Here is a 27784-nt window from a genome sequence, read left to right as displayed (position 1 = left end):
TCCACCATCATTCATGACTGGATGTGGCAGGACTGCAGAGCTTAAATCTGATCCGTTGGCTGTTTATGCTGTTTGGTATGCAAGTAGTCCTGTGCTATTGCTTTGCCACGTTGACACCTCATTTTTAGGTATGCCTGGTGCTGCTCTTGGCATGCCCTCCTGCACTCTTCATTGAACCAGGGTTGATCCCTTGGCTTGATGGTAACGATAGAGTGGGGGATATGCCGGGCCATGAGGTTACAGATTGTGTTTGAGTACACTTCTGCTGCTGGTGGCCCAGAGCGCCTCATGGATGCCCAGTCTTGAGTTGCTAGATCTGTTTGAAATCTATCCCAATTAGCATGGGAGTAGTGCCACACCACACGATGGAGGGTATCCTCAATGTGAAGGTGGGACTTCGTCTTCATAATGACTGTGCAGTGGTCACTCCTACCGATTACTGTCATGGACAGATGCATCTGTGGCAGGCAGGTTGGTGAGGGTGAGGTCAGTTATGTTTTTCCCTCTTGTTGGTTCCCTCACCACCTGCCACAGATCCAGCCTAGCAGTTATGTCATTTAGGACTCAGCCAGCTTGGTTAGTAGTGTTGTTATGAAGCTATTAATGTATGTTATTAGAAGTTTTTTAAAAAAATAGCAGGTTAGTCTGTGGGTGTGTCTTAATTGGATTAAAGGCAGCTCGTCTGGGTGCTTTGATGTATACAAGATTTGAGAGGTAGAGTGCATTTGCATTGTGTTGAATAAGCGTCCAAGAAGGGGAGTGAAATCTGGCACCTAGCTAGCAGAGACCAAGCAATGTTTATATTATTAATAAAATTGGTACTATGAAAGGGGTTTTATTGTTAGAAGAGGTAGAGTTCAAAGGGGCTGGTGATACAAGGAGAATTTGCATTCAGTAAGATGTGCAAGGTATAACTAGTATCGTGTGTGCAGGGCAGAGGCAATGCAAGATCAAAGCCTATAAGCCTACCACTGTGCCTGCAAAGGAACCAAAGTGAAAGGAACCTCATTTTGAATTTGTAAGGTGAAAATGCTTTGCCTGGTGCCTCTTTAAAGTCTATGGGCTGCTGTTGCCATAATGGAGATTAGTTTGGGAATTTGTTAAAAATTATGATGGTAATTTGTAGCCATGCGTATATATTTAACTTGTGTAAATTAATAAATGTGTCATGTAGTTTGATATAAAAACCTCTTGAGAACTGGTGGTCTGATTCCTGAATTTAGAGCTGTATCTCAAACATACCACTTAAAATATAGGTTATGACAGTTGTTTAAAGTTTCCCTCTGGGATTTTTAAATAGGTCCGCTTTACCAACTGCTCCGTCATAACAAGTGGTGCTACAGAGCCAATCTTGTTGATGGACATTGAAATCCCCCACCCAGAGTACATTCTGCGCCCTTGCCACCCTCAGTGTTTCCTCCAAGTGGTGTTCACATGGAGGAACACTGATTCATTAGCTGAGGGAGGCAGTATGTGATAATCAGCAGGAGGTTTCCTTGCCCATGTTTGACCTGATGCCATAAGACTTCATAGGGTCCGGAATTGACATTGAGGACTCCCAAGGCAACACCCTCCCGACTGTATACCACAGTGCTGCCACCTCTGCTGGGCCTGACCTGCAGGTGGAACTGGACATACCCAGGGATGCTGATGGTTGTGTCTGGGACATTATCTGTAACGCATGATTCCATGAGGATGACTATGTCAGGCTGTTGCATGACTAGTCTGTGAGACAGCTCTCCCAATTAGTGTATGTTATTGGAAATTTATTTTTTAAAAAATAAAAGCTTAGTCTATGGGTATGTCTTAATTGGATTAAAGCCAACCAGCTTGGGTGCTTTGATGTATACTAGTTTTGAGATGTAAGAGAGGTAAAGTGCATTTGCGTTTTGTTGAATAGAGCATTCAAGAAGGGGAGTGAAATCTGGCACCTAACTAGAAGAGACCAAGCAATGTTTATATTAATAATAAAATTGCTTTTTGTTAATTGGTAATTGTTAGTTGGAGAACTTTGCAGGGTCGAAAGGGCTGAGTTTGTGTTGTCGTTTCCGGTGCCTAGGTCGATGCCGGGTGGTCCGTCCGGTTTCATTCCTTTTTTGTGACCTTGTAGCGGTTTGTTACAACTTGAGAGTCAACCACATGGCTGTGGGTCTGGAGTCATGTGTCATGATTTCCTTCCCTAAAGGACATTAGTGAACCCGATGGGTTTTTACAACAATTGACAATGGTCATCATTAGACTTTTAATTCCAGATTTTTATTGAATTCAAATTCCACCATCTGCCATGGTGGGATTCGAACCTGGGTTTTACCCGGCATTACCCTGGGTCTCTGGATTACTAGTCCAGCGACAATACAACTATGCCATCACCTCCCTGGTTGGCTCTAGAATGTACTGCTCTAAGAAATTGTCCTGCATATACTCTACAAACTCATTTTCCACGCTACCTTTGCCAATGTGATTCACCCAACCTACATGTAGATTAAAGTCACCCAGGATTATTGCAGTACCTTTCTTACATGCCACGTTTACTTCTTCCTGTATACTCTGTCCTACATGGTAACTACCGTTAGGAGGCCTATAAACTACTCCTAGAAGTGAACTTTTACCTTTCCTATCTCTTATCTCTATCCAAACTGATTCTACATCTTAAATAAAAACAGAAAATGCTGGAAATGAATCTTGCTTTTTTGAGCTAAGGCCATCTCTCACTACTGTACTAATGATTTCTTTAATTAACAAAGCTACCCCATCACCTTTTCCTTGCTTCTTATCTTATCAAAATGTCAAATACCCTGCAATATTCAGGTCCCAGTCTTGGACCTGCAACCATGTTTCTGTGGTGGCTAATGGGTCATACATCTTTATTTCTGTCTATGCTAACAGATCATCTATTTCGTTACAAGTGCTGCATGCATTCAGATAGAGTCTTTAACTCTGTCTTTTTACCATTTTTGCAATCTCTGGCCTTATCTGCTGGTGCACGCTTAAGTTTGCACGCTTTGTCCCTTCCTGCCACACTCTAGCTATCTTTACCCAAATTGCTACCTTGCTTTAGCGCTCCATTGTTACCCATTATTTACTACATCTCCTTTCACATGATCCCTTATCCCCACTATTTGGTTTAAAGCCCTGTCTACCACCCCAGTTATACGACTCGACAGAACACTGGTCCCAGCATGGTTCAAGTGTAGCCCATCCCAACAGTACAGTTCCCACTTTCCCCAGTACTGATGCCAGTGCCCCATGGATCAAAACTAGTTTCTTCCACACCAATCTTTAAGCCATGCATTCATCTCTCATCTTATTTACCCTACGCAAATTTGCTCATGGCTCTAGTAAATAATCCAGCGATCATTACCTATGAGGTTCTGCTTTTTAATTTAACACCGAACTAGTTATGACCCCTAAGCAGAACCGGTTTCCTAGTCCTGTCTATGTCATTGGTACCAACGTGGACTGCAACAACTGGATCCTCCTCTCCCACTGCAAGTTCTTCTTCAGCCCCTAGCAGGTGTCCTAAATCAAGCACCAAGCAGGCAACACAGCTGTTTGGACTCAGGTTCTCAGCTGCAGAGAACTGTGTCAATTCCCCCTGACTATACTGTCCCTTACTACCACTACATTCCTATTAACAAGAAAGAGTTACATCTTTTAACAAGAAAGTTACATTCCTATTAACTCCCCCCACTTGAATAGCTTTCTGTACCACAGTGTCACGGTTGTTTTGCTGATCCACCCTGCTGCTCCCACTTTCGTCCCCACAAGCTGCAAGAACCTTGAACCTGTGGAACAATTGCAAGGCCTGAGTTTCCTCTACTTCTACCTTCTCAATTCGCTTACCTGCCTCACTTGCAGTCACACCTTCCTGTCCCTGACCACTGACCAAATCAGAAGACCCTAACAAAAGGGACCGCCGGTTGGAATAAAATGTCCAGGTAACTTTCCCCCTCCCTGGTGCATCGCAGTATCTGCAGCTCAGCCTCCAGCTCACTGACTCTGAACCGAAGCTCCTCAAGCCACTGACACTACAGACGTATTTAGCCTGGATCACTCTGGTGTCCAGGAACTCCCACATTCTGCTCTTTCTTATTGCTCTGTATATGTTGTAAACTAGTTCTAACTTTCAAAGTTCGATATGTTTTGGAAAACCAATCCTCCGATTTTCATATAGATGAGTCCTATGTTTTTAAATTAGAGAAAGCTATTATCAGTTAACTTATCTATGTGCCAATAGTTTGGTTGATATTCAATTTAACATAATTAATGCATGATGAGGTTTTGTTTTGCAAAATTTCAGTTAATTTTGCAATTTAAGGATATTGTTATTAACCTTTATTGTTTCAGAACTGATCTATAAAGAAGTTGTGGACTGGGAGGAGAGGAATAAAAATGGTGTTATTAAGGAACAGCCTTTACTTTCAGGTTGGTGGTTACTTTTGGTTTTCAGTTCTTGTCAATTCTCCTTTTGCTTTATTTGGTCCCTGGATGTGGGCAAGACCATCTTTATCGACCCTCCTAGTTGCCTTGAGAAGGTGCTGCAATTTGTTTTTCCATGTTGCAATTCAAAGGACATTAAGAAATTTTAGGAAAGCCTTTGACAAGGTACCTCAAAGGCAGTTAGAGAAAATGAATGATATGGAACTAGAGGGTCGATAACAAATTGGATTAAAAATTAGTTAGAAGGGAGAATGCAGAAATTGAGTTGAGGACAATTTTCCATGCGGTTGGCAGCAGATTGTGATGTCCCATTTCTAGGGCACTTCAGTTTACTTTGGATGTCAATAATTTAGATATGTTCCACAAGAGGACCAGTGTCAGAATTTGTAAATTATACCAAATTAGATGTTATAATTAACTCTTTAGATGACCAAGGGAAGCTACAATGGAATAATGATGAGATGGGCGAATAGGTTAAGAAAAATGAAAATGGAATTCAGTGTCAGTAATTGTGAAGTGATGCATTTTGATAAAAGAAATAATACCAGGTAATGATGAGACTTCAGACATCAGCTTCAGGATTGAGTCCCGTAGAGGACAGATCATGAGGCTTTGGACATCATACAATACCAGTTCACCAGGATATAGCTTGGTATATGGAAATATAATTATGAAGTGAGACATGAAAAAGTGGATTTCTTTATCAGAACAATGCAGACAATGAAGCAATATGGTAGTGTTTAAAATTATGAAAGGATAGGGCAGAGTAGATAGAAACCATCTATTTCAAGTAATTGAGAGTTCAAGAAAGAGTGTTCATGGATATAAGATTAATTTTAAGAGATTTAGAACTGAAGGCAGGAGCAAGTTCTTCACACAAGCGATGTGATGTAGAATTCATTTCCAGGATTAGTGACTGAGGCAGAAACTTTCTGCATTCAAGATTATGTTGAGTAGGTGAATAAAGGAAATGAGTTTGATGTGGGAATAGAGTGGTAAATGTGATTGGAACTACTTGCTCATGGGAGGGTAAATGCCAACCAAGGACTGGTTGAGTGCATGACCTGGTTCTGTGTTGTAACCTCGATTGAAGGGTCAACCACATAGTGACAGACTGCACTCTGATGTAGTTTCCCTTTCCTGAAGCAGTTTAATAAACCAGTTGTTCTTTTAGAACCATGGAAAAGTTACGGTGCAGAAAGAGGCCTTTCAGTCCATTGTGTCTGCGCTGGCCAAAAAGAGAACAAAAAAACTAGCCGCTCATTTTAATCCCACTTTTCAGCGCTTGGTCCATAGCTTTGCAGGTTACAGCACTTCAGATGCAGATCCAGGTACCTTTTTAGATGAGTTGAGCATTTTAGCCACAACCATCAACTTAGGCAGTGAATTCCAGACGCCCACCACTCTCTGGATGAAAAGGTCTTTCCTCATGTCCCCTCTAATCCTTCTACCAATTACCTTAAATCTATGCTCCCTGGTAATTGACCCCTCAGCTAGGGGAAACAAGGTTTTCCTGTCTACGCTATCTAGGCTCTTCATAATTTTGTACACCTCAATTAGGTCACCCCTTAGCCTCCTCTGTTGTAAGGAAAACAGCGCTAGCCTACCCAATTTCTCCTCATAGCTGCAATTTTCAAGCCCTGGCAGCATTCTTGTAAATCTCCTCTGCACTGTCTCCAGAGCATTTATGCCCTTCCTGTAATGTGGTGACCAGAACTGTACACAAATTTCCTGCTGTGGCCTAACCAGCATTTTATACAGTTCCATCGTTACATCCCTGCTTTTGTATTCAGTACCTCGCCCAATCAAGGAAAACGTTTTATATGCTTTCTTGACCACCTTGTCCATCTGTTCTGCCACCTTCAAGACCTGTGCACATGCACTCCAAGGTCTCTCATTTCCTCAACCTCCCTCAATAGCTTACTGTTTATTGACTATTCCCTTGCTTTGTTTGTGCTCCCCAAATGCATTACCTCACACTTTTCCAGATTGAATTCCATTTGCTACTTCTCTGCCTACTCAACCATTGATATCATTCTGGAGTCAACAGCTGTCCTCTTCATTATAATATTATAGCATTTTTTGTCTTTTTTTTCTGGTGTCAGGAGTGCCACAATACTTTCAGAATTGCTTGGAACAGTTACTCTAAAGTCCATTTTTTGCAATGCCATCCAATATATAGTTGTTGAAGGCATTGAAATGAATGGTCGTCATGGAAATTCTTGTCTCTAATTTGAGATTAAGTAAATTCAAGCATCTTTGTGTGGATCTTGGAGCTATTGGACACATGTTGGGTGAAGTCCACTTTCTTATGGAGGGGAGGTGTATGAAATTGCAAGGGTCACTAGACTGAAAGGGTTGCAAAAATCAATGAAAAGGCATTGACCAAAGCCTTCTGATCCTTTGAAATCTTGAATAAAATCACAGTCGCCTGTATAATTATGAGCGTGAATGCAACTGTTCCTTTCTGATTACCCCATGGGCCTCCAGAGATTTTTATAGTTGTATTTCAACAACTGGAGGAACCACCTTTTAGAGTTGTTGATTTCGATGAAGTAAGTCATTGGATTTTGGGCACATAGAGGTTCTCCTCGTGAATAGAAACTACAGCTGTAAACTGGAATACTGAGAGTATGCATGCACCACAAAGAATCCTATTCATTGGCTTTGAGGGGCAGCTGAAAGGCATGTCAATGTTTCTGGCACTTTAGCTAAAACAGATTAACACTTCTTGCCACCACAAAAAGCACCCTGCCCCCTACCCCCCCTGACCATTTTGTTATCAGGTTGAAGGGGAGAAGGGTGATGGGACTATTTGGCTATTTGGGTGGCTGTTACTGCTGGCTAATATGTGCCAGCTGTGGAAGATATCACAGATTTTGAAATTTAAAAAATAGAATTCAGAACTGACTGCAAACAAATGCGTACTTTTTCAGATAAAAAGTAAAAGTAAATAATTGAATCATCCCCAAAAAATGTTGGCAGGAGCAAATAACAAATAATTAACACAGCTATATAAAAACAAAAAACTGCGGATGCTGGAAATCCAAAACAAAAACAGAATTACCTGGAAGAACTCAGCAGGTCTGGCAGCATCAGCGGAGAAGAAAAGAGTTGACGTTTCAAGTCCTCCTGACCTTTCAACAGAACTGGATGAATCCAAGGAGAGGGGTGAAATATAAGCTGGTTTAAGGTGGGGGCGGGTGGTTGGGTGAGGGGAGAGAAGTGGATGGGGGTGGTGTGGTTGTAGGGACAAGCAAGCAGTGATAGGAGCAGATAATCAAAAGATGTCACAGACAAAAGAACACAGAGGTGTTGAAGTTGGTGATATTATCTAAACGAATGTGCTAATTTTTTAGCCGGTCAGGCAGCATCGGCGGAGAAGAAAAGGGTTGGAGTTGACGTTTCTGGTTTAAGGTGGGGGGTGGAGAGAAGTGGAGCGGGGTGGTGTGGTTGTAGAGACAAGCAAGCAGTGATACGAGCAGATAATCAAAAGATGTCACAGACAAAAGAACACAGGTGTTGAAGTTGGTGATATTATCTAAACGAACGTGCTAATTAAGAATGAATGGTAGGGCACTCAAGGTATAGCTCCAGTGGGGGTGGGGGGGCATAAAAGATTTAAAAATAATGGAAATAGGTGGGAAAAGAAAAATCTATATAAATTATTGGAAAAAACAAAAGGAAGGGGGAAGAAACAGAAAGGGGGTGGGGATGGAGGAGGGAGGTCAAGACCTAAAGTTGTTGAATTCAATATTCAGTCTGGAAGGCTGTAAAGTGCCTAGTCGGAAAATGAGGTGCTGTTCCTCCAGTTTGCCTTGGGCTTCACTGGAATAATGCAGCAAGCCAAGGACAGACATGTGGGCAAGAGAGCAGGGTGGAGTGTTAAAATGGCAAGCGACAGGGAGGTTTGGGTCATTCTTGTGGACAGACCATAGGTGTTCTGCAAAGCGGTCGCCCAGTTTACATTTGGTCTCTCCAATGTAGAGGAGACCGCATTGGGAGAAACGAATGCAGTAGACTAAGTTGGAGGAAATGCTGCTTCATTTGAAAGGAGTGTTTGGGCCCTTGGACGGTGAGGAGAGAGGAAGTGAAGGATCAGGTGTTGCATCTTTTGCGTGGTCATGGGGAGGTGCCATAGGTGGGGGTTGAGGAGTAGGGGGCGATGGAGGAGTGGACCAGGGTGTCCCGGAGGGAACGATCCCTACAGAATGCTGGGGGGGGGTGGGGGGGGGGGGGGTGGGTGAAGGGAAGATGTGTTTGGTGGTGTCATCATGCTGGAGTTGGCGGCAATGACGGAGGATGATCCTTTGAATGCGGAGGCTGGTGGGGTGATAAGTGAGGACAAGGGGGACCCTATCATGTTTCTGGGAGGGAAGAGAAGGCGTGAGGGCGGATGCGCGGGAGATGGGCCGGACACAGTTGAGGGCCCTGTCAACGACCGTGGGTGGAAAACCTCAGTTAAGGAAGAAGGAGGACATGTCAGAGGAACTGCCATCATTTTCATGTGCTCCATCTCTGACACTTCCCTTCCCTTCCTTGACCTCTCTGTCCCAATCTCTGGTGATAGACTGTCCACCAGTATCCATTACAAGCCTATCGACTCCCACAGCTACCTCAACTACAGCTCCTCACACCCCGCTTCCTGTAAGGACTCCATCCCATACTCTCAGTTCCTTCGCCTCCATCGCATCTGTTCTGATGATGCTACCTTCAAAAACAGTTCCTCTGACATGTCCTCCTTCTTCCTTAACCGAGATTTTCCACCCACGGTTGTTGACAGGGCCCTCAACCGTGTCCGGCCCATCTCCCGCGCATCCGCCCTCACACCTTCTCCTCCCTCCCAGAAACATGATAGGGTCCCCCTTGTCCTCACTTATCACTCCACCAGCCTCCGCATTCAAAGGATCATCCTCCGCCAACTCCAGCATAATGCCACCACCAAACGCAACTTCTCTTCACCCCCCCCCCCCCCCCCCACCCACCCCACCGGCGGCATTCCGTAGGGATCGTTCCCTCCGGGACACCCTGGTCCACTCCTCCATCACCCCCTACTCCTCAACGCCCACCTATGGCACCTCCCCATGCCCATGCAAAAGATGCAACACCTGCCCCTTCACTTCCTCCCTCCTCACCGTCCAAGGGCCCAAACACTCCTTTCAAATGAAGCAGCATTTCACTTGCATTTCCCCCAACTTAGTCTACTGCATTCGTTTCTCCCAATGCGGTCTCCTCTACCAAACGTAAACTGAGCGACTGCTTTGCAGAACACCTGCGGTCTGTCTGCAAGAATGACCCAAACCTCCCTGTCGCTTGCCATTTTAACACTCCACCCTGCTCTCTTGCCCACATGTCTGTCCTTGGCTTGCTGCATTGTTCCAGTGAAGCCCAAGGCAAACCGGAGGAACAGCACCTCATCTTCCGACTAGGCACTTTACAGCCTTCCAGACTGAATATTGAATTCAACAACTTTAGATCTTGACCTCCCTCCTCCATCCCCACCCCCTTTCTGTTTCTTCCCCCTTCCTTTTGTTTTTTCCAATAATTTATATAGATTTTTCTTTTCCCACCTATTTCCATTATTTTTAAATCTTTTATGCCTCCCCCACCCCCACTGGAGCTATACCTTGAGTGCCCTACTATCCATTCTTAATTAGCACATTCGTTTAGATAATATCACCAACTTCAACATCTCTGTGTTCTTTTGTCTGTGACATCTTTTGATTATCTGCTCGTATCACTGCTTGCTTGTCTCTACAACCACACCACCCCCCTCCACTTCTCTCTCCCCACCCAACCCCCTCCACCTTAAACCAGCTTATATTTCACCCCTTTCCTTGGATTCACCCAGTTCTGTTGAAGTGTCATGAGGATTTGAAACGTCAACTCTTTCCTTCTCCACCGATGCTGCCAGACCTGCTAAAAAATTAGTACATTCGTTTAGATAATATCACCAACTTCAACACCTCTGTGTTCTTTTGTCTGTGACATCTTTTGGTTATCTGCTCTTATCACTGCTTGCTTGTCCCTACAACCACACCACCCCCATCCACTTCTCTCCCCTCACCCAACCACCCCCCACCTGCCACCTTAAACCAGCTTATATTTTACCCTTCTCCTTGGATTCACCCAGTTCTGTTAAAGGGTCATGAGGACTCGAAACGTCAACTCTTTTCTTCTCCGCCGATGCTGCCAGACCTGCTGAGTTTTTCCAGGTAATTAACACAGCTATCCTTGCAAGTGGCTGAAATGCATCATTTGCTAAATTCACAAAGCCTGCTTCCACATGGAACTTTCGTTAGGCATCCCTATGCTGCAAATATACTCTATATGAAAAGATGAAATACCTCTTGCATCGAACTTGGGAAATGTATATCACATCAGAAGTACAAGAAGTTGATGATTTTAGCTTATTGTTGACTTTCCCAAGTCAGAAGGTGTATAACTAAATACCATTCCCATCGCTTTTATTCAGCATATTGGTGTTGATGCGATTTTCCTACTGGGTGAGGTGGATGATAGAACAAGTTCTTTTTGAGCATAAACTGAACTTCAAAATCCCCCAAAACACTAGTAAATAAATTTCGTTCACAAGCATTTTTTTAATCCATTTTCTTTAAAAGAACTGTTTACATTTCATTCTAAATTCTGTACTTTTCAATTTGCACCACAAGTCACACTAGTATCAGGTGCAGGACTCTCTAATCAGTCTTTTTCTGTCATATGATCCAAACATTTTTCCATGTCAGTGCACCTTAAACTGGCTCTGTATAGTGGTGCTGTTTCACAGAGTGCTAAAATGTTAGTACTGCAGTGTGATCATTGGCCGTCATTAATAGAAAAGCGGGAAAAAAAGCTGGAAAGACCACCCGGCATCTACCAGGCACCAGAAACGACAAAGGCATGTCTTTCCCAGGTGACCCTGGAAAGTACACCTGTGCCAAAATTAGGAGAGCTGCCCCACAGAATAGTCCAAGCAGCAGCCTGGTACAGCCATACTCACCGAGTCATATCTTAAATCCAATGTCACAGACCCCTCCTACACCATCCCTGAGTATGTCCTGTCCCACCAGCAGGACAGACAGGTGGTACTGTGGTGTACAGATGGGACGGAGTGGCCCTCAACATTGACTCTGGACTCTTGATGTGTCATGCATCGGGACAAGGATTACCACCTTCCACCCTCCCTCAGCTCCTCTATGTTGAACACTACTTGGGAGAAGCACTAAAGATAGCAGGAGCACAGAATGTATTCTGGGTGGGGAACTTCAATGTCTATCATCAAGAGTTACATGGTAGCACCACTACTGACAGAACTGGCTGAGTCCTGAAGAACATATCTGCCAGACTGAGCCTGCGGCAGGCAGTGAGGGAACCAACAAGAGGAAAGATCTGCTTGACCTCCCTCTCACCAGTCTACCTTTCACAGATGCATCTGGCTGACAATATTGATAGGAGTGACCACCACACAATACTTGTGGAGATGAAGTTCCACCTCCACACAGAAAGCACCATCCATTGTGTTATATGGCGATATCACTGTAGTAAATGGGATTAAATTCAGAACAGATCAAGCAGCTCAAAACTTGGCATCCATGAGGCACTGTGGGCCATCAGCAGCAGTAGAATTGTATCCAACCACAACATGTAACCTCATGGCCTGGCATATCCCTCATTCTACCATTATCATCAAGCCAGGGGATTCAACCCAGGTTCAATGAGAAATGCAGGAGATCATGCCAGGAACAGCCCTAAGCATACTTAAATATATGCTGCCAAATTGGAGAAACGACAACACAAGAGTACTTGCAAGCTAAGCAGCATGTGATAGTTGAGTAAAGTGATCCTAAAACCCACTGATCAGATCAAAGCTCTGTAGTGCTACCACATTTAGTATAAATGGTGGTGGACAATTAATTAACTAACCAAAGGAGGAGGCTCCCTAGATATCCTCATTCTCAATGATGGGGGAGCCCAGCACATCTGTGCAAAAGACAAGGCTGAAGCATTTGCTACAACCTACAGCCAGAAGCACTTAATAGACAACTTCCTGAGATTGCCACCATTGCAGAAACCAGTCTTTAGCCAATTTGATTCAGTCCAAGTGATATCAAGAAACAGCTGATGGCACTGGATACAGCAGACTATGAACCCTGACAGCATTCCAGCTGTAGTACTGAAAACTTGTGCTGCAGAACTAGCCCTGACCCAAATCAAGTTGTTCCAGTACAGCTACTTGACTATATGAAAAATTTTTTCCAGCATGTCCTGTTCACAAAAAGTAGGAATATTCAATCTGGCCAATTACAGCACCATACCTCTGTTCTCTATCATGGGCAGAGCGATGGAGGGTGTTGTCGACAGTGCTATCAAACAATACTTACTCAGCAATAACCTGCTCACTGATGCTCAGTTTGGGTTCCACCAAGAGCACTCGGCTTTAGAACTCATTACAGTCTAGGTCCAAATATGGACTAACGAGCTGAATTCATAGGTGAGGTGAAAGTGACTGCCCTTGACATCAATGTACCGTTTGACTGAGTGCTGAGTGTAGCATCAGAGTCCTAGCAAAATTGAAGTCAACTGTTTGGAGTCATATCTAGCAGAAAGGAAAATGGTTGTGATTGTTGGAGGCTAACCCTCTCAGCCTCAGGATATTACTGCAGGAGTTTCTCAGGGTAATGCCATAAGCCCAACTATCTTTAAATGCTTCATCAATGACTTTCTTTCATCATAAGGTTAGAAGTGGCGATACTTGCTGATAATTGCACAATGTTCACCATTTGCGGCAACTCATACTGAAGCAGTCCACACCTGCATGCAGCAAGACCTGGACAACATTCAGGCTTGGTAATATTCGCCTCACATAAGTACTATGCCATCATCATCTCCAACAAGAGAGAATCTAACAAGAGAAATTCTAACCATCTCCCCATGACACTCAAAGGCATTATCATTGCTGAATCCTCCATCAACACCCTTGGGGGTTACCGCTAACCAGAAATTTAACTGGACCAATCATATAAATACTGTGGCTACAAGAGCAGGTCAGAGGCTTGGAGTTCTGCACTGACCAACTCATCTGACTCAATGCCTTTCCATCATCTACAAGGCATGATGGAATTCTCTCCAATTTCCTAATGAGTAAAGGTCCAACAATGAGTAAGAAGTTCAATACCCTCTAAGACAAAGTAGCCTACCTGATCGTTATCCTATCCATCACCTTAAACGTTCACTTCTTCCACCACCGGTGCACAGTGGCAGCAATGCATATCATCTACAAGATGCACTGCAGCAACTCGCTAAACCTTCTTCAACAGTACCTTACAGATATGTGATCTCTTCTAGAAGGATAAGGGCAACAGATGCATGGGAGCTCCACCATCTGTAAATTCCCCATCCAAGTCACTCACCATCCTGACTTGCAACTATGTCACTGTTCCTTCACTGTCACTGCGTCTAAATCCTGAAACTCCCTTTTGATCAGCAGTCCATTGCAACTGGGATGGGAGGAGTGTATGGTTTATGTATCCCCACTACCCCACAGGTTGTACCATTAGTGTAAATGTTTAATTCACTTACAAAAATGGACAATTATTTAGCTTCGCCACTGTTAGACCCAGGATAAAAGAGACTTTAACCAGGCTTCTTTCAATAAACTCAGAATAATTGATTTATTGTAAAACAAAACATATTTTTTAAAACAAATTGCAAGAACTGGTTAGCACAATTTATAATCTGGAAGTGTAACTATTTATCCCTTCCAAAATTCCCCATGTGTGTTCACCAGCACACGCACAACAAACAAATAGGGTCCCTGCAGAGATGGGCGGTTGAAGAACAAAACTTTATAAAAAGGATAAAGTTTGCAGGGTTTTGACACTGTTTATCTGGTGCTCTCTTGTGTAAGGGCAGATTGTTAGTCCCAGAAAATGTTTGAAGGTTCTCACCAACAGAGTTTCAGCATGGAGGAAATTAGAACCGGATGAATCCTTAGGATCTCTATCTCATCTCAGCCTGTCGGGTTTCCAGATATAGATAAGTTCCACTGAGGTGAGGATTCCTGGCTGGATACTGATAACCACTCTGTATTTAGAGCAAGGCAAGGAGAGCGCAAGCTGGGTAGCTTTCCCCTTCTCGGTTTATTCCCTACTGAGTTGAAAACAACAAGTTCTAAACATAAAGCTCATGTCTGTCAGGCGATTTCCAGTAAAACACGAGGGCCTTTGCTTTTAAAGCAGGTTTTTCCCATCAACTAAAATAATTGCAATTCAAATAAGCAACTAGCTCTCCTCTAAAATTGCCTTGCTGGTCATTTAGCTGAGGTCATGTGATTTCTTGGAAAAGGAATGCTTGCACACAGTCCAAAGTGGGACTTATAACCTTTTTAAAAAAAAAAACCCAGGTCAATTCGCAAGTGTCCAAATAATACAATGTCCTTCCAAATTTTAAAAGAAAATATAGTTCTTGAAGATATGGTTCTAACAAGTTCAAGAAGGCAGCTTGCCAATAAGGTCAAAAAGAGATGAGCAACAAATGTTAGCTTTGCCAGCGATGCTCACATCCCATGAATGAATAAAAATAAAACATGATCTCTTTGTTATCTATGTAAACGACTGTCCAAAATTGTCAAAGGGTTTAATATAGTATAAGTGATGTCTTTGCTGTTGACATTTATGGGAACGACAAAAGTCTAACTTGAGCTGTCTGATATAAATGTCTGGCCACAATAACCATGACAGTACAAGTGGTGGGGACTTTAATAAATGGGCTAACGGATGGATATTTTATGCAAGAATGCTTCCATTAAATTTTGCTTTCACCAGGGGGCAGCAGATAACAGCGCTATTGTGCTTTGATGGTTCAGAAGGAATGTTGTTTAAATATATATAGTAATACTTTCCTGCTGCAATAGGTAAATTCCTGGATATTTTGGAGGAAGTGCTCAGAGGGACTAACTGAAGGTGCAAAGCATACTGATAAGAAATCAGTCAGAGGTGCAACCTTCGAAGGTGCAAATGGACTTGAAACTGAGGATGAGTTCAAGATAGTAAAAATGCTCAATAATTGATTCCTTTTAGATATTCATATGGGAAGAGAGGAACCATAATAGCTTCCTTAAATAAAGTCAACGTGGGCAAAATTAAAGATCAATGCAAGTCATATTGCTTTAACCTACATAAGATATCCATAAGCAGTAAATACCCAGGGACAAGACATTATTTATTGGTGCCAAAGAAAATTAGGGAAGAGATTTGTGAACCATTGACTATTGTTGAGGGAGTCAGTGGACACTAGGGAGGAATCAGTAGATTGGAAACTGGCTAATGTGGCACTCCTATTCAAAAAGGCTGGCAAAACAGCACAAGAAACTTCAGAATCATTGGCTGTTTCATTTATAAGGTAATGGAATCAGACATCAGGTGTAAGCTTGAAGATTCTCTCTATGCTAATAATTTAGTAAACAGAAGTGGTGGATTCAGAAGGGGAAGATATTTCCTGACCAACCTCCTTAACTACTTCAAGGAAATAACATGGTGGACTGCAGTAAGCCTTACAAAATGGGATATTAGACCAAGTTCCAGTTGGAAGGCTATTAGTTAACCTCAACAGTGGCTATTTGTATAACAGTTTGAATTTGGGTAAGAAATAGTCTGGAACTGTGCAAAATGGGCACATATTCAAGGACCACTGAATGGGATGCCCCAAGAATCAATGTTTAAGATCGCTATTTGTAACTCATTAATAACTTGGATTCAGAAATCCAAAGTTGAATTTCAGATTATCATAAATGAGCAGGGGCAGTGGAATTGGAGGAGGCAGTTCAGAAAGTGCAGAATGACTGGGACAAAATACATAACAGGGCAGAGTGTTGGGTAGATAAATTTAATACAGGCAAGTGAAAATATTGCCCAGGGAAAGGAAAGGTGGCTGAAATGTTTGCTGCATGAGTGATGTTAACATAGCTAACATGAAGTTGAACTAAATCCAAGAGTCTTATTTGAGGTGACAAGTTCAAACAATGTAGAGCAACAGTCAACAAAGCTGATATAATGTTCAATTGCATAGCCAAAACAGCAGACTGTATGTCAGAGGTAACTGTGAGCATACTGTGCGGTGCGCTGGTCGGACTGCACCTTGAGTGCTGGAGGCAGTTTAGAGAAGAACTGCCAGTTCTTTGTCAAAGCTCTGAATTTGCCACAGACGGCCTGAAAATTGCATGAGACGAACCAGGGGCACTTCCTCTTTTTCTCCCCCAACCCCGGCCTGCAGCCTGTTTTCAGAATGAGAAACAGGTGTCTGGTATTTGAATAATCTCAGTATTTCTGGATAGTTCATTTTATGTGACATTTAACATTTAAAAGTAGTTTTAGGCTCAATATAGTTCCTTGCATTGTAAAAAAAGCCAAGATAATGACTTTCTCATGACTGAGCAGAAGTAATGATTTCCTCCTATACCTATTCCACAAAGGAAAGTTGTCGAAAATGCACCAAGGGAAAATTTTCCCTCCAGTGTGGCAGTGTGGTGGGGGGGTGGGGTGGTGGAGTGCAGGAGTGGGCGCGCTGCCATTTTGCATGGGCAGGCCAATTAAGGCCCACCCAGCGCAACGTCTGCTCAGAAGTGTCATGCACTCCTGTACGGGCTGGGGGGGGGGGAATTCTCTCAGCCGGGAGCTAAGTGCCGCCTCAGGGAGATCAGCTCAGAATTAAAATTTTTAATACAAATGATTTAAAAAAAATTTCCCTGATGTCCCGTCATGTGACACTCATGTGAGTTGGGACATGTCCATAACTTTTATTGAAAGATTGGATAAAAATGTAAATACTCTCATGAAACCTTACCCCGCCCGTGGATGAGGTTTCGTGCTTTTTCCGAAGCCCTTCAACCTTAAGGTTGGACAGGCAAGTCCATTAATGACCTTAATTAGTTTCTCAATGGCCTCAATAGGCCGTTGACAGGTCGGCAGGCATGCAGATGACTCGGCTGCGCCCCTGCCGACCTGAGAATGGAAATGATGCGGGGTGATATCAGGAGTTCCACCCAAAGTCATCCCATGTCATTTTACGTGTCGGCAAGCGGGCTCTGCCACCCACTCACCGTCCAGAAGATCCTGCCCCAAGAGTTGTGTGTCATGGACAGGAGGGATTTTAATTTAAACAGCCCTGATTTCTTCTCTCACCACCCATCTATAAACAGAAAGATATTATAATTTTGATTTCCTCTTTTATAAGTGGTGATGTATTTTTCCAACCCCTAAGTACTGGTGTGATCCAATTTCTATTAACAACAACACAGTAAGCTCGAGGTAGGGTAAACTCAGAAGGGTAATTTATTTGCACACACTCACACACGAAAGGAGGGGTCATTGCATAGCTTCCGTTTTCACTCTTACAATAAAAGAAGTTGGGGGGGAGGGGAATAGAGAAAGAAAGGAGTTTGCAGAGCAGAAACCACAGAATAAAGAATTATTATTTCACGTGAGTCCAGATCAAAGTCCAATGGTGTATTCTTTCACTGAATCAACAGGCTGAGGACTGATGCTGGATAATTCACTTTTCCAGTGGAGATGACTTCCGCGATGGCATGGGCACATAGAGATGGATTAGTCTTGTAGGTGCTGTTCAGAAGTGTAGATGGGAGCTAGGCATTCACCTGGACTGAGCCCTTGTTTTGAGTTTCTGCTTGGTTCATGGAAGATGGCAGTTTGCTTTGCAGTATCCATAAGGCAGGGTAACTTGTTCACCCATTGTCCTATAAGACTGGACATCTCTGTTGGCTGGGTCTTGGCCTGAGAAATGTAAATGGCCTTTGTATAATTCTCTTGGATTTGATCTTTGCAATCACAGGGGTCATTAACATCTCTTCAGAGATAACGAGGTGGCAGCTATCCTGAATACCAGGAAGTTCCTTTTGTTTGAGTCATAGCCGGCAATACCTCGGTCATTTTAAAACTTTTTGTCCAGTTTTTAAAGAAAATTTTCTAAATTAGCCATGATGATATTTGTATAATTTTTATAAGGCCTTGGCTCCGGGACACTTGCCAGATTTAACATTGTGTCAGATTCTGCTCAAATGGGGTATCTCATAGCATGCCCTGTTAAACCTACAATTGCACATTTAGGTTTCAAAAATTTTTGCCCACAACGCTGTTGGAAGTGTGAGCTGATAATGGTACAGTGAGGACAGCGAGACAGCTGAGACCTTGGTGAAAAACGGGACACTATTTCTTTGGCTAATGGCATTAAAGGTTTGAGAAATAAACAGAGTAGAAAATTAGACTGGGTAAATTCAATGTCAAATCAGTTACACAAAGAACAATCGAGGGGGAAAGAAAGATTGGATAGAGAGAAAATGAGACAAAAGAAAATATGAGAAAAAAATATTTACAATCTGAAATTTTTAAAATCTCAAAACAATTCCCAAACTAAAGAAATATGATTCCACATTATGCAAACTATGTAGGCATGAGGTGTAAGTTGGCTAACGTACTTTGGAAGATTAGAATAAAAGACATTTTGGTAGCTAAACAATGGCAAACATTTAAGGAATGAGTTCATAATTTGCAACAAACATTAATTTAAGGAATAAGTGGCCTAAATGTGGCTAACAAGAAGTTAAAAATGGTTTTGAATAAAGGAAAAGGCTAATGATGTTGCCAAAAAGATCAGTATGGCTGAGCACTGGGAGGTGTTTGGAATTAAGCAAAGGATGACCAAGAAATTGAAGAGAAAAAAGAATGAGAACAAATGAACAAGAGACATAAAACATTATAAAAGCTTCTGTAGCATGAAAAAGAAGAGATTAGTGAAAGTAAATGTGCACTTATTAGAGGCAGACATAGGGGAAAATATAATGGGGAATGTGAAAATTTCAGAGACAAATCTTAGTTTCTGTCTTCACAGTACAAAGTGGATGAAATTCTGGTAATAGTGGGGAACTGAGAGTCTAGTGAGGATTAACTTAGTGTTGTTAAAGAAATAATACTGGAGAAATTATTGGGACTTGAAGTTAACAAAACTCTTGGACATGATGACATGTATCCTAAGGTTTTAAAGGTGGCTACAAAGATGATGATTGACTTGGTTTTGATCTTCATAGCAGGGAAAATACTAGAACCTATTAATAAGGATGTCACAGAATCACAGAATTTTAATGGAACAGAAGGAGGCCATTCAACCCATCGTGTCTGCACCAGCTCTCCAAATGAGCATTATGACCTAGTGCCATTACCCTGCCTTTACTCCATACCCCTGCACATTGTTTATATTCAAATAATCGTATAATGCCCTCTTGAATGTCCGACTGTACTTGCCTCCACCACACTTCTAGGCAGTGCATTCCAGACCCAAACCGCTTGTTGCGTGAAAAAGTTTTTTCTCGTGCCACATTTGCTTCCTTTGCAAATCACTTTAAACCTGTGCCCTCTCATTTTTGATCCCTTTACAAACGGGAACAGCTTCTGCCTGTCTACTCTGTCCAGCCTCCTCCATGATTTTGAATATCTCTATCAAATCTCCTCTTAGCCACCTTCTCTTCAAGGAGAACAGTCCCAACTGCTCCAATCTAATGAGGCACTTAGAAAAATCATATGATTGGGCAGAGCCAACATAAATTTATGAAAGGGAAATTATCTGTTAAGAGTTTCTTGAGGTTGTAGCTGGAACCATTGGATGTAGTGTAGTTGGATTTTCAAAAAGCATTTGATAAGGTGCCAAACAAGGGTCGTTGCGCAAAATTAGGGCTCATGAAATTGGTCATATATTAGCATAGATTGAGGAGTGGTTAGTCAGAGTAGGAAATAACACGTCATGTTCAAGTTGGCAGGAGGTAATGTGAGGTTAGTTCTTAGGCCTCAGCTATTTGCATGAGGCTGCTGCGCATAATATAGTTAAGTTGCTGACAAGACAAAGGTAGGCACATAAGTTGTGAGCAGGATGCAAAGACACTGCAAAGTGTTATGATGGGTCTCCAATTTGTTAACTACCCAAACAGGACCCCAATTTTGTTATTCTCCCCAGTGAGGAGGAATGAGCTGGCTCCCCTTCTTTATTCAGACCCCCTCTGTTGATCGCAACAAGGCTAGTTTAAAAGGGACCCCCCCCCGCCATGGGTACCTTTTTCTAGTCCAAATATATTTGTGTTTTAGAAGAGCTAATTTAACAGGCTTTCTTGAATCAAAGAAAGCATAAGTTTACTAATTACTCAAAACCCAAGAAAAAAAAAGTGACACACATTCACACAGAGCAGAAGTGAGAAGGTGAGTCCAAATAAAAGTTTAAAAATAGATATGTGAATCAGTCTTTGGCTTGTCTGTGAGGCATAGATGGTGATATATTGCGGCCGTTAAGTTGGGTGACTCCGGTAGAGCTGACTTTGGCAGTGTAGCAGTTGGTTTGGAGACACACTATGTTCTACAGGTTGATTGAAAAGGCTGTCTTATTTCCTTTTTAATTGCGACTTTGCTGACTTGCCTCCAGCAACAGAGAGAGGGAGAGAGACTTTGCCTACAAGCTTCAGGGGTGACTAGTTGATCTCCCTGTGCTGTCACTCTCACAGCACTCCAGCACATTAGCACACACACATCAGGTCTGCAGTTAGCTTTTTAATCCATTTCCTTCTGTATTCCTGGAAGGGAAAAAGAAACGTGTCTTATTTGTCTGTTTTATTTCAACTCGGACCATTTCCACATTCTGAGATATAACTCAGCAGGAAATGGGCTTTGGATGTCTGCTGAGATGTGGTGATCAGTCTCCATTGTCTCTGCAACCACAGGAGATTAAAGTTCAGTCTTTGCATTTCATCTCTTCCTTTCAAGTGTCTGTCTGAAGTAGGCCGTGACACCTTTTTAGGTGCGACATTCCATGTTCTTTCAGGACTAGTCGGTCAAGTATAATCCACATAGGAATTTTCCAGAAAGGGGTTACTTTACATTTTCAGCCATCTTTTGCTCAATGTCCTTGCTTGTATGTCTTATTTTTTAAAAAATGCCTTCCTTAAGAAGTTCAACATTGTAAGTAATTAGGGGCTGCAGTCCACTGTCGTAACAAAAGGAACATAGATGAGTGAATGGGCAAAAACAAGGCAGTTGAAATATAATGTGGGAAGTGTGAAGCTATCACTTAGGTAGGAAAAATAGAAAGTAGAACATTTTTTAAATGGTGAGAGACTTGAAAATGTTGGTATTTAAAGGGATCAAAGTTAACAAGCAGGTACAGCAAGCAAATTAGGTAGGCAAATCATATATTGGCCATTATTACAAAGAGACTGGAGTAGCAATATAAAGTCTTGCTACAACGGTATACAGCTGATGGTAGTGGTGTCCCCAAGTACCCCCCCACCACCCGCCAGTTTAAAAGTTGGGGGAGGGGTGTGTGGTGGGCAAGCTCGCCTCTGCTTGGCCAGCTCGCCTTGAAGCCATATAATAACTTCAACCATTAATTGGCTTGAAACGGGCTTCCAGCCCCATCAGGGAGAAAGTCCCGCTTCAGAGCTGCTAGCCAATCAAATGGCTGGCAGCTCTCTTGTCCCAGAGGTGCCAGCGGTAAGGGCGGCCTCTGCTGGGACTGCAGGCCGCCCCAGAAGGGTATATGAGCGATGAAGCTTGACTTACCTTTAAATTCAGTGTCTTGCTGGGTCCTGGCTGGCAGGTCCCAATGAGGGGTGTTGGAGCCAGGATTGTGATGGTGGGGTGGGGGAGGTAAGGGCAACCCAGCAGGAAAATTAGCTGGGACGGCGCCTCCGATGGGTCCTTAAGAGGAGACACACCCTTGCCTGGCCATCAGCCTTGGTGGGTTGGACATGGCCCTCGCTTTCTCTGCCGTGGGTAAAATCCAAGCAGTGGGGGAAGAAGCCCTCATGGGGCCATTAATTGGCCACTTAAGAGACTCAAAAGGGCCTCAATTGGCCCATGGGCAAGCAGGCTGCCTGATGCTCCCCCAGAGCTGGTAAAATTGCAGTGGGGCTGGGTGGGAAGGAGGCAGACATGGCAAGATCATTGCAAGGATCCTTTTCAGCTGCCTCCTTTCAGTGACTGTGGAACTCCTTCCAAAGTTGCAGTGGTGTTTTCGCCCTTTGAGAGGTACCACAAACATGATCTCCACTGCATGGGAAATTCAGACAAAGTGCAAGGAATGGCACCAACTGCTATATATGGCCTTTTTCAATCTCACAAAAGCCTTTAACTCTGTCAACCGCAAAGACTTATGGCGGATCCTCCTCAAAGATTTCAAGCACATACAAAAGCCTACAAATTACTATTATAATAACTCCTAAAACCTCTAATTAATCTGACTCCCAGTTACACTCCCATTAAGGCAACAGTAAAAACAAATAGTTTTAAACAGACCCAGGCAAAGCAACATGATACCCTGGACAGTGATATTCAAAGGGAGTTTTCTTAGCTTCAGTTCCCGTCGACAGCAATTTGATGCACAGAGGCTTGAGGCTCTTCATACTTATGTTAGACCTTAGAATGCCTTCCCCCCTTACACATAGCTTCATCCCCTTTATATGGGTTTCTCCCTTTTTAATGCAAATTCCATTATTCCAGTATGTATTTGGAACTTTACCTTTCTCATAATATAAATCTTTTAATAGTGCTAATTTTATCTGTAACATTTGGGCAAAATAAACACACTGTTTGGCTTGGCTTCTTCTGGCTAAGTGTAACATCCTACCATCTGTTTGAAATTCAGTCTAACTAATGCATCTAAAAATGCAAATGTTCTTTACACCTCACGTTCTAAAACTTCAGCCATGTTTACCTATTTAGCATTTCAAACCTAGCTGCTTGTTGATAACTCAAAGCCTCTAGACCAGCTGTCTCCAATTCAATTAAGTCCCATGCACACATTCACACAGATAAACTAATCTAAATTCCACTATTAACCTTCCTTTACAATAAATCACAATATTATGAAAATTATTATATTTTCATGATAACATGCAGGTACAGCAAATGAATAGTAAGCAAATGGACTGTTGTTTATTGCAAGGAGAATAAAAATATGACATTATGCTACAGTTATACAGGGTGTTGGTGAAACCACATCTGAGGTACTGTGTGTGGTTTTGGTCTCCTTACTTAAGAAAGGATATACTATTAGATCAGTCCAGCAAAGGTGCTTCTTGACTGATTCCTGGGATGAGGGGTTTATCTTAGGAAAGGTTGGGCCTGTATCATTGGGATTTAGGAAAATGAGACGCCATCCTATTGAAACATATAAGACCCTGAAAGGACTTGACAGGGCGGATACTGAGAGGATGTTTCTCCTTATGGGAGAGACTAGAACTACGGGACACAGTTTTAAACTAAGGGGTCTCCCATTTAAAATGGAGATGGGAAATGTTTCCTCTTGAGGGTCATGAGTCTGTGGACGTTCCTTCTCTGGAGAGTTGTGGAGGCAGGGTCATTGAGTATTTTGAAGGCTGAGCTGGATAAATTATTGATTGACAAGGAACTCAAATGTTATTGGGAGTAGACAGGACAGTAGAGTTGAGGCCGCAATCAGATCAGCCATGATCTTATCAAATGGCAGAGCAGGCTCGAGGAGTCAGATGGCCTACTCGTCCTAATTTGTATGTTCATATATCTGAAGAAAGATTATGTAGATGAGACCTATATTCCCTAGAATTTCAAAGAATGTGAGGTGAACTCATTGAAACGTACAAAATTGTTGAGATACTTGACAGGATAGATACTGGGTGGCTGTTACCCATGACTGGGGAATCTAGAACTGGGGGTCACAGTCTCAGATTAAAGGGTCAACCATTTTGAACTGAGATGAGGAAAAATTTCTTCTACCTGTGTTTGAACCTTTGGAATTCTCTACCCCGACAGCTGTGGATGGTCAACCATTGAGTATATTTAAGACCACGATTGATGAACTAGCTGAATTAAGGGATACAAGAACGTGCAGGAAGATGGAGCTAGTAGCTGATCAAACGTGATCTTGCCGAATGATGATACAGGCCTACTCCTCTTGTTTCTTACAGAACCATAATTCTGTACATGCATTCAGTACCCTTTTACTAATCTGTCATTATAAATTAGAATACAGACATCAAGGTTAAAGTTTAAAAAGCTGACTGTTACATCCATAATTATACTACAGCTGATGTACAGAGAGATTGTGAGATCATGTTCTTTTCCCTTGCCCTCTACTCTCCCAAATGCAAGTTTTAATATCTATTAAGTTTGGGAGTATTATCCTGCACATTTGAAGTTAGTGGAAGGCAAACGCTTATGCCATAGGTACATAGGACCAGGAGTAGGCCATTTAGCCCTTTGAGCCTCTTGTGCCAAGCAGTGAGATCATAGCTAATTTATTACGTAACTCCAGATTAGTGATTGCAGGCTTGTGGTATGTGGAGACATTGAGATTTTTTTTTGTCTTTTATAACTTTGTACTTCTCTCCTTTGTTTATTCTATATACTTTTAATTTCTATATACTTTGTCCTAGCTTTGGAGCTCACCTAAATCTCCCTTATTACTGCATTCTGCAGTTTCCATTTTCTCATTGTTTTGATCTATCATATGATTTTGCTTATCTTCATTCTTTTCAATCTTTTTCCTAATTTTATGAGGATTTTATTACTTTAACATTTTTGTTGTGTAATGTGTAGGAGAAAAATGGAAAAAAAAATTGTCCTCTTTCCTCAGCCAAATATGTGTATATTATAATTATTAAGCTCTGTTTGCCTCTGACTGCTCCCATCGTGCATTTGCCCTTGCTCCCTCCCATACTCTGTATGCATCCTCTTCAGTCCATGATATCTTGCCTCCTGTGTGTCATCATCCTCTTATTCCTTTTGACTGGTGTGAAGAAGAAAAGTTTCACTTGCTTAGTTTACCCCACTCCCTAGCTGTGATAGTGCCTAGTATCTCTTAGAGTAATGCATTGGATGTAGGAACTTTTGCAATAATCTTGAAGTTCCTTTACTAGATTTACTTTAGGGAATAGATTTGTAAAACGAGGACTTGTGTATGAGTACAGTCAACAGTCTGCCATTTTCTCAGATTTTATCACCTTTTTTGTTTACTTAGAACAGATGCAGCAGTGAATAGCAACAACAGCCCCTCTCAGTCTTCCTCCATCAATGACATTTCATCCATGTCAACAGAGCAGACCTTGGCCTCCGATACTGACAGCAGCCTGGATGCTTCAACAGGACCACTTGATGGCTGCAGGTGATCAGCCTCCTGACTCCAAACATGAGCATTATCAGAAAGTAGCTACTGCTGCAATTCTCAACCTGAGTTGCTTTTAAATTAAGGAAACCACATAAAGAAGATATATCTATTGCATGTACTACAAACACAATGCCTGTCCTTTACTCGATTGTTTATGATTGTCTGACTTATGTTACTAATGACACCTTAGGAAAATTTGAAAAGGGAATTTATAATGGAATGTGTATTTGTGCAAACTGCTCCCAGCTCCAAATTCAGGTGGGCACAACTTGGAAATATGAAAAATATGTGTGAGCAAAATTTATAAAATATTTTATGAAGATAGGCTTTGCAGATTTGTTTTCTTGTCCTCGTAGTTTCTCACTTTTTGTTGAAGATTCCTTAAGTACATTCCAAAAATCTGTAAGAGAGAAACAGCTGACAGCACTTTTTTTAATTTCTAAAGATAATTTCTCGGCACGTTCATATTACTGTGGGGGTAATTTGCAGCATTGTGGGTTTCAAATTGTATCTTAAATAGAGAATTTAATTATTCATTTGTTCTCTTCTACTAAATACTATTATGGTCTCCAATTACTTCTAAAATAACAACTGATAGTAGCAAACAGGAAAAGTGTTTTTATTTGTATAATGTTGGTATGAGGTTTTGCGTAACTTAGCAGCAGGATTGTCTACAATGAGTTCTTCCTTTGCAAATTAATGTTTTTCAAGATGATCAGTTCAGGATGATCAGTAGAATTATTTAAGATCATAAGAAATAGAAGCAGGAGTAAGCCATTCCAACCATCGAACGTGCTCTGCCCTTCAGTAAGATTATGGCTGATCTGGTTGTGGCCTTAACGGCTCTTTCTTGCCTGTCCCCCATAACCCTTGACTTCCTTATCAATCAAAAATCTGTCCAACTCAGCCTTGAATATGTTCAATGACCCAGCCTCCACTGCCATCTGTGGAAGAGAATTCCAAAGACTAATGACCCTCTGAGAGAAGAAATTCCTCCTTATCTTCATCTTAAATGGGAGACTCCTTATCTTTAAACTGTGCTCACTAATCTTCCACGAGAGGAAACAACCTCTCAGCATCTACCCTGCCAAACCCCCTCAGAATCTTATACTTTTCAATATGATCACTTGCAATTTGTCATTTGAAAGGCATTATTTCTTTAGTTGACCAAAAAGTATAATTGTCAGAAAAGAGAACAAAGGTGAAAGGATTTTTGAAGTTGTCTGGATTTGGAGATTGTGTCAAGTTTGAGGAATGATTTCAGGATGCTGGAGAGACAATGGTATCGTCATTTTGGAACTTCTGTGCTCTAAGGTTTTAATATAGGTTATTTGGGGCAGTTTTCTGGCATTTTCCAAACTTTGTGATTCATAAATAAGTCTACCTTGATGCTGTTTAATGTGCCTTGTAAAGGTTTGAATGTTCGCAGTATAAGCTAATGTTTGCTCCCAAAAACTTGATGTATGGAATATCTTCGCTGTATACCCTGTTAGAAGAAACCACAAGCTGCTTAATCCATAATAAAATGTAGTTAAAATCCATTGTCTTAATCTTACATGGCAATGATAGACCAGTATGTTAATTGAAAAATGCACCTGGATTAGGAATTTCACAATGCTGGTTGAATCAGATTATAAATCGAACCAAAAATATCATAATTACAATATGATCTATGGGGTGCATGGGAAGGTTTCCTTTGTGTGTGATCTGCATTAAAGTGAGAAATGCATGCCTATGATAAATTTGCCTATGATTTCACTATATATTGTGCATAAAGGAACTCTTCCCTGTCTGTTTTGTTGGAATACAGATATTTGCCTCTTTTTCTAAACAAGTACATGCAGTACTAAAAACATATGTTGGTCCAAGGAAGAGCCTTTTCATAACCTGTTCCAATAAAAACCTAATTTTTTTCCAGCATATAACTGCAGCCTGTTGAAGGGTGAGATTAACAACATTTTACTGAAGATTATATTGTTTGTCATAACGGCAGTTTTAGGATTTTACCAGTTCTTGTTATAAACTGCTTTTTCCAATTGGAAAATAAAATTAAAACTCTCGCCCACATAATTTTAGACAAAATTTGTACAAGGTTTTTTAAAACCTGTTTTAAATAAAACTAATCACAATCAAAAGAATGTTTGACTCT

The 27784-nt window shown here is 41.9% G+C and overlaps 1 protein-coding gene across 8 annotated transcripts in view; it reads left to right on the top strand.

Annotated features, from left to right (window-relative positions):
- Window positions 1-26567, top strand: part of LOC121280941 (mitogen-activated protein kinase 9) — a 79539-nt gene extending 52972 nt beyond the window's left edge. For 7 of the 8 annotated variants that reach the window (XM_041193398.1, XM_041193402.1, XM_041193401.1 and 4 more), the window contains 2 exons: window positions 4348-4425; window positions 25494-26567. In XM_041193398.1, the coding sequence (XP_041049332.1) occupies window positions 4348-4425; window positions 25494-25636 (221 nt within the window). In that variant the 3' untranslated portion in view covers window positions 25637-26567. Of the gene's footprint in view, window positions 1-4347; window positions 4426-25488 lie in introns of all 8 variants that reach the window. The other variant, XM_041193403.1, reaches the window with a different exon arrangement.
- The last annotated feature ends 1217 nt before the right edge of the window (window positions 26568-27784 follow it).

Source organism: Carcharodon carcharias, chromosome 8 (genome assembly GCF_017639515.1).
Source record: "Carcharodon carcharias isolate sCarCar2 chromosome 8, sCarCar2.pri, whole genome shotgun sequence".
Classification (NCBI taxonomy): domain Eukaryota; kingdom Metazoa; phylum Chordata; class Chondrichthyes; order Lamniformes; family Lamnidae; genus Carcharodon; species Carcharodon carcharias.
Note: the sequence above shows the minus strand (reverse complement) of the source record. Positions and strands in the feature narration are given on the sequence as shown.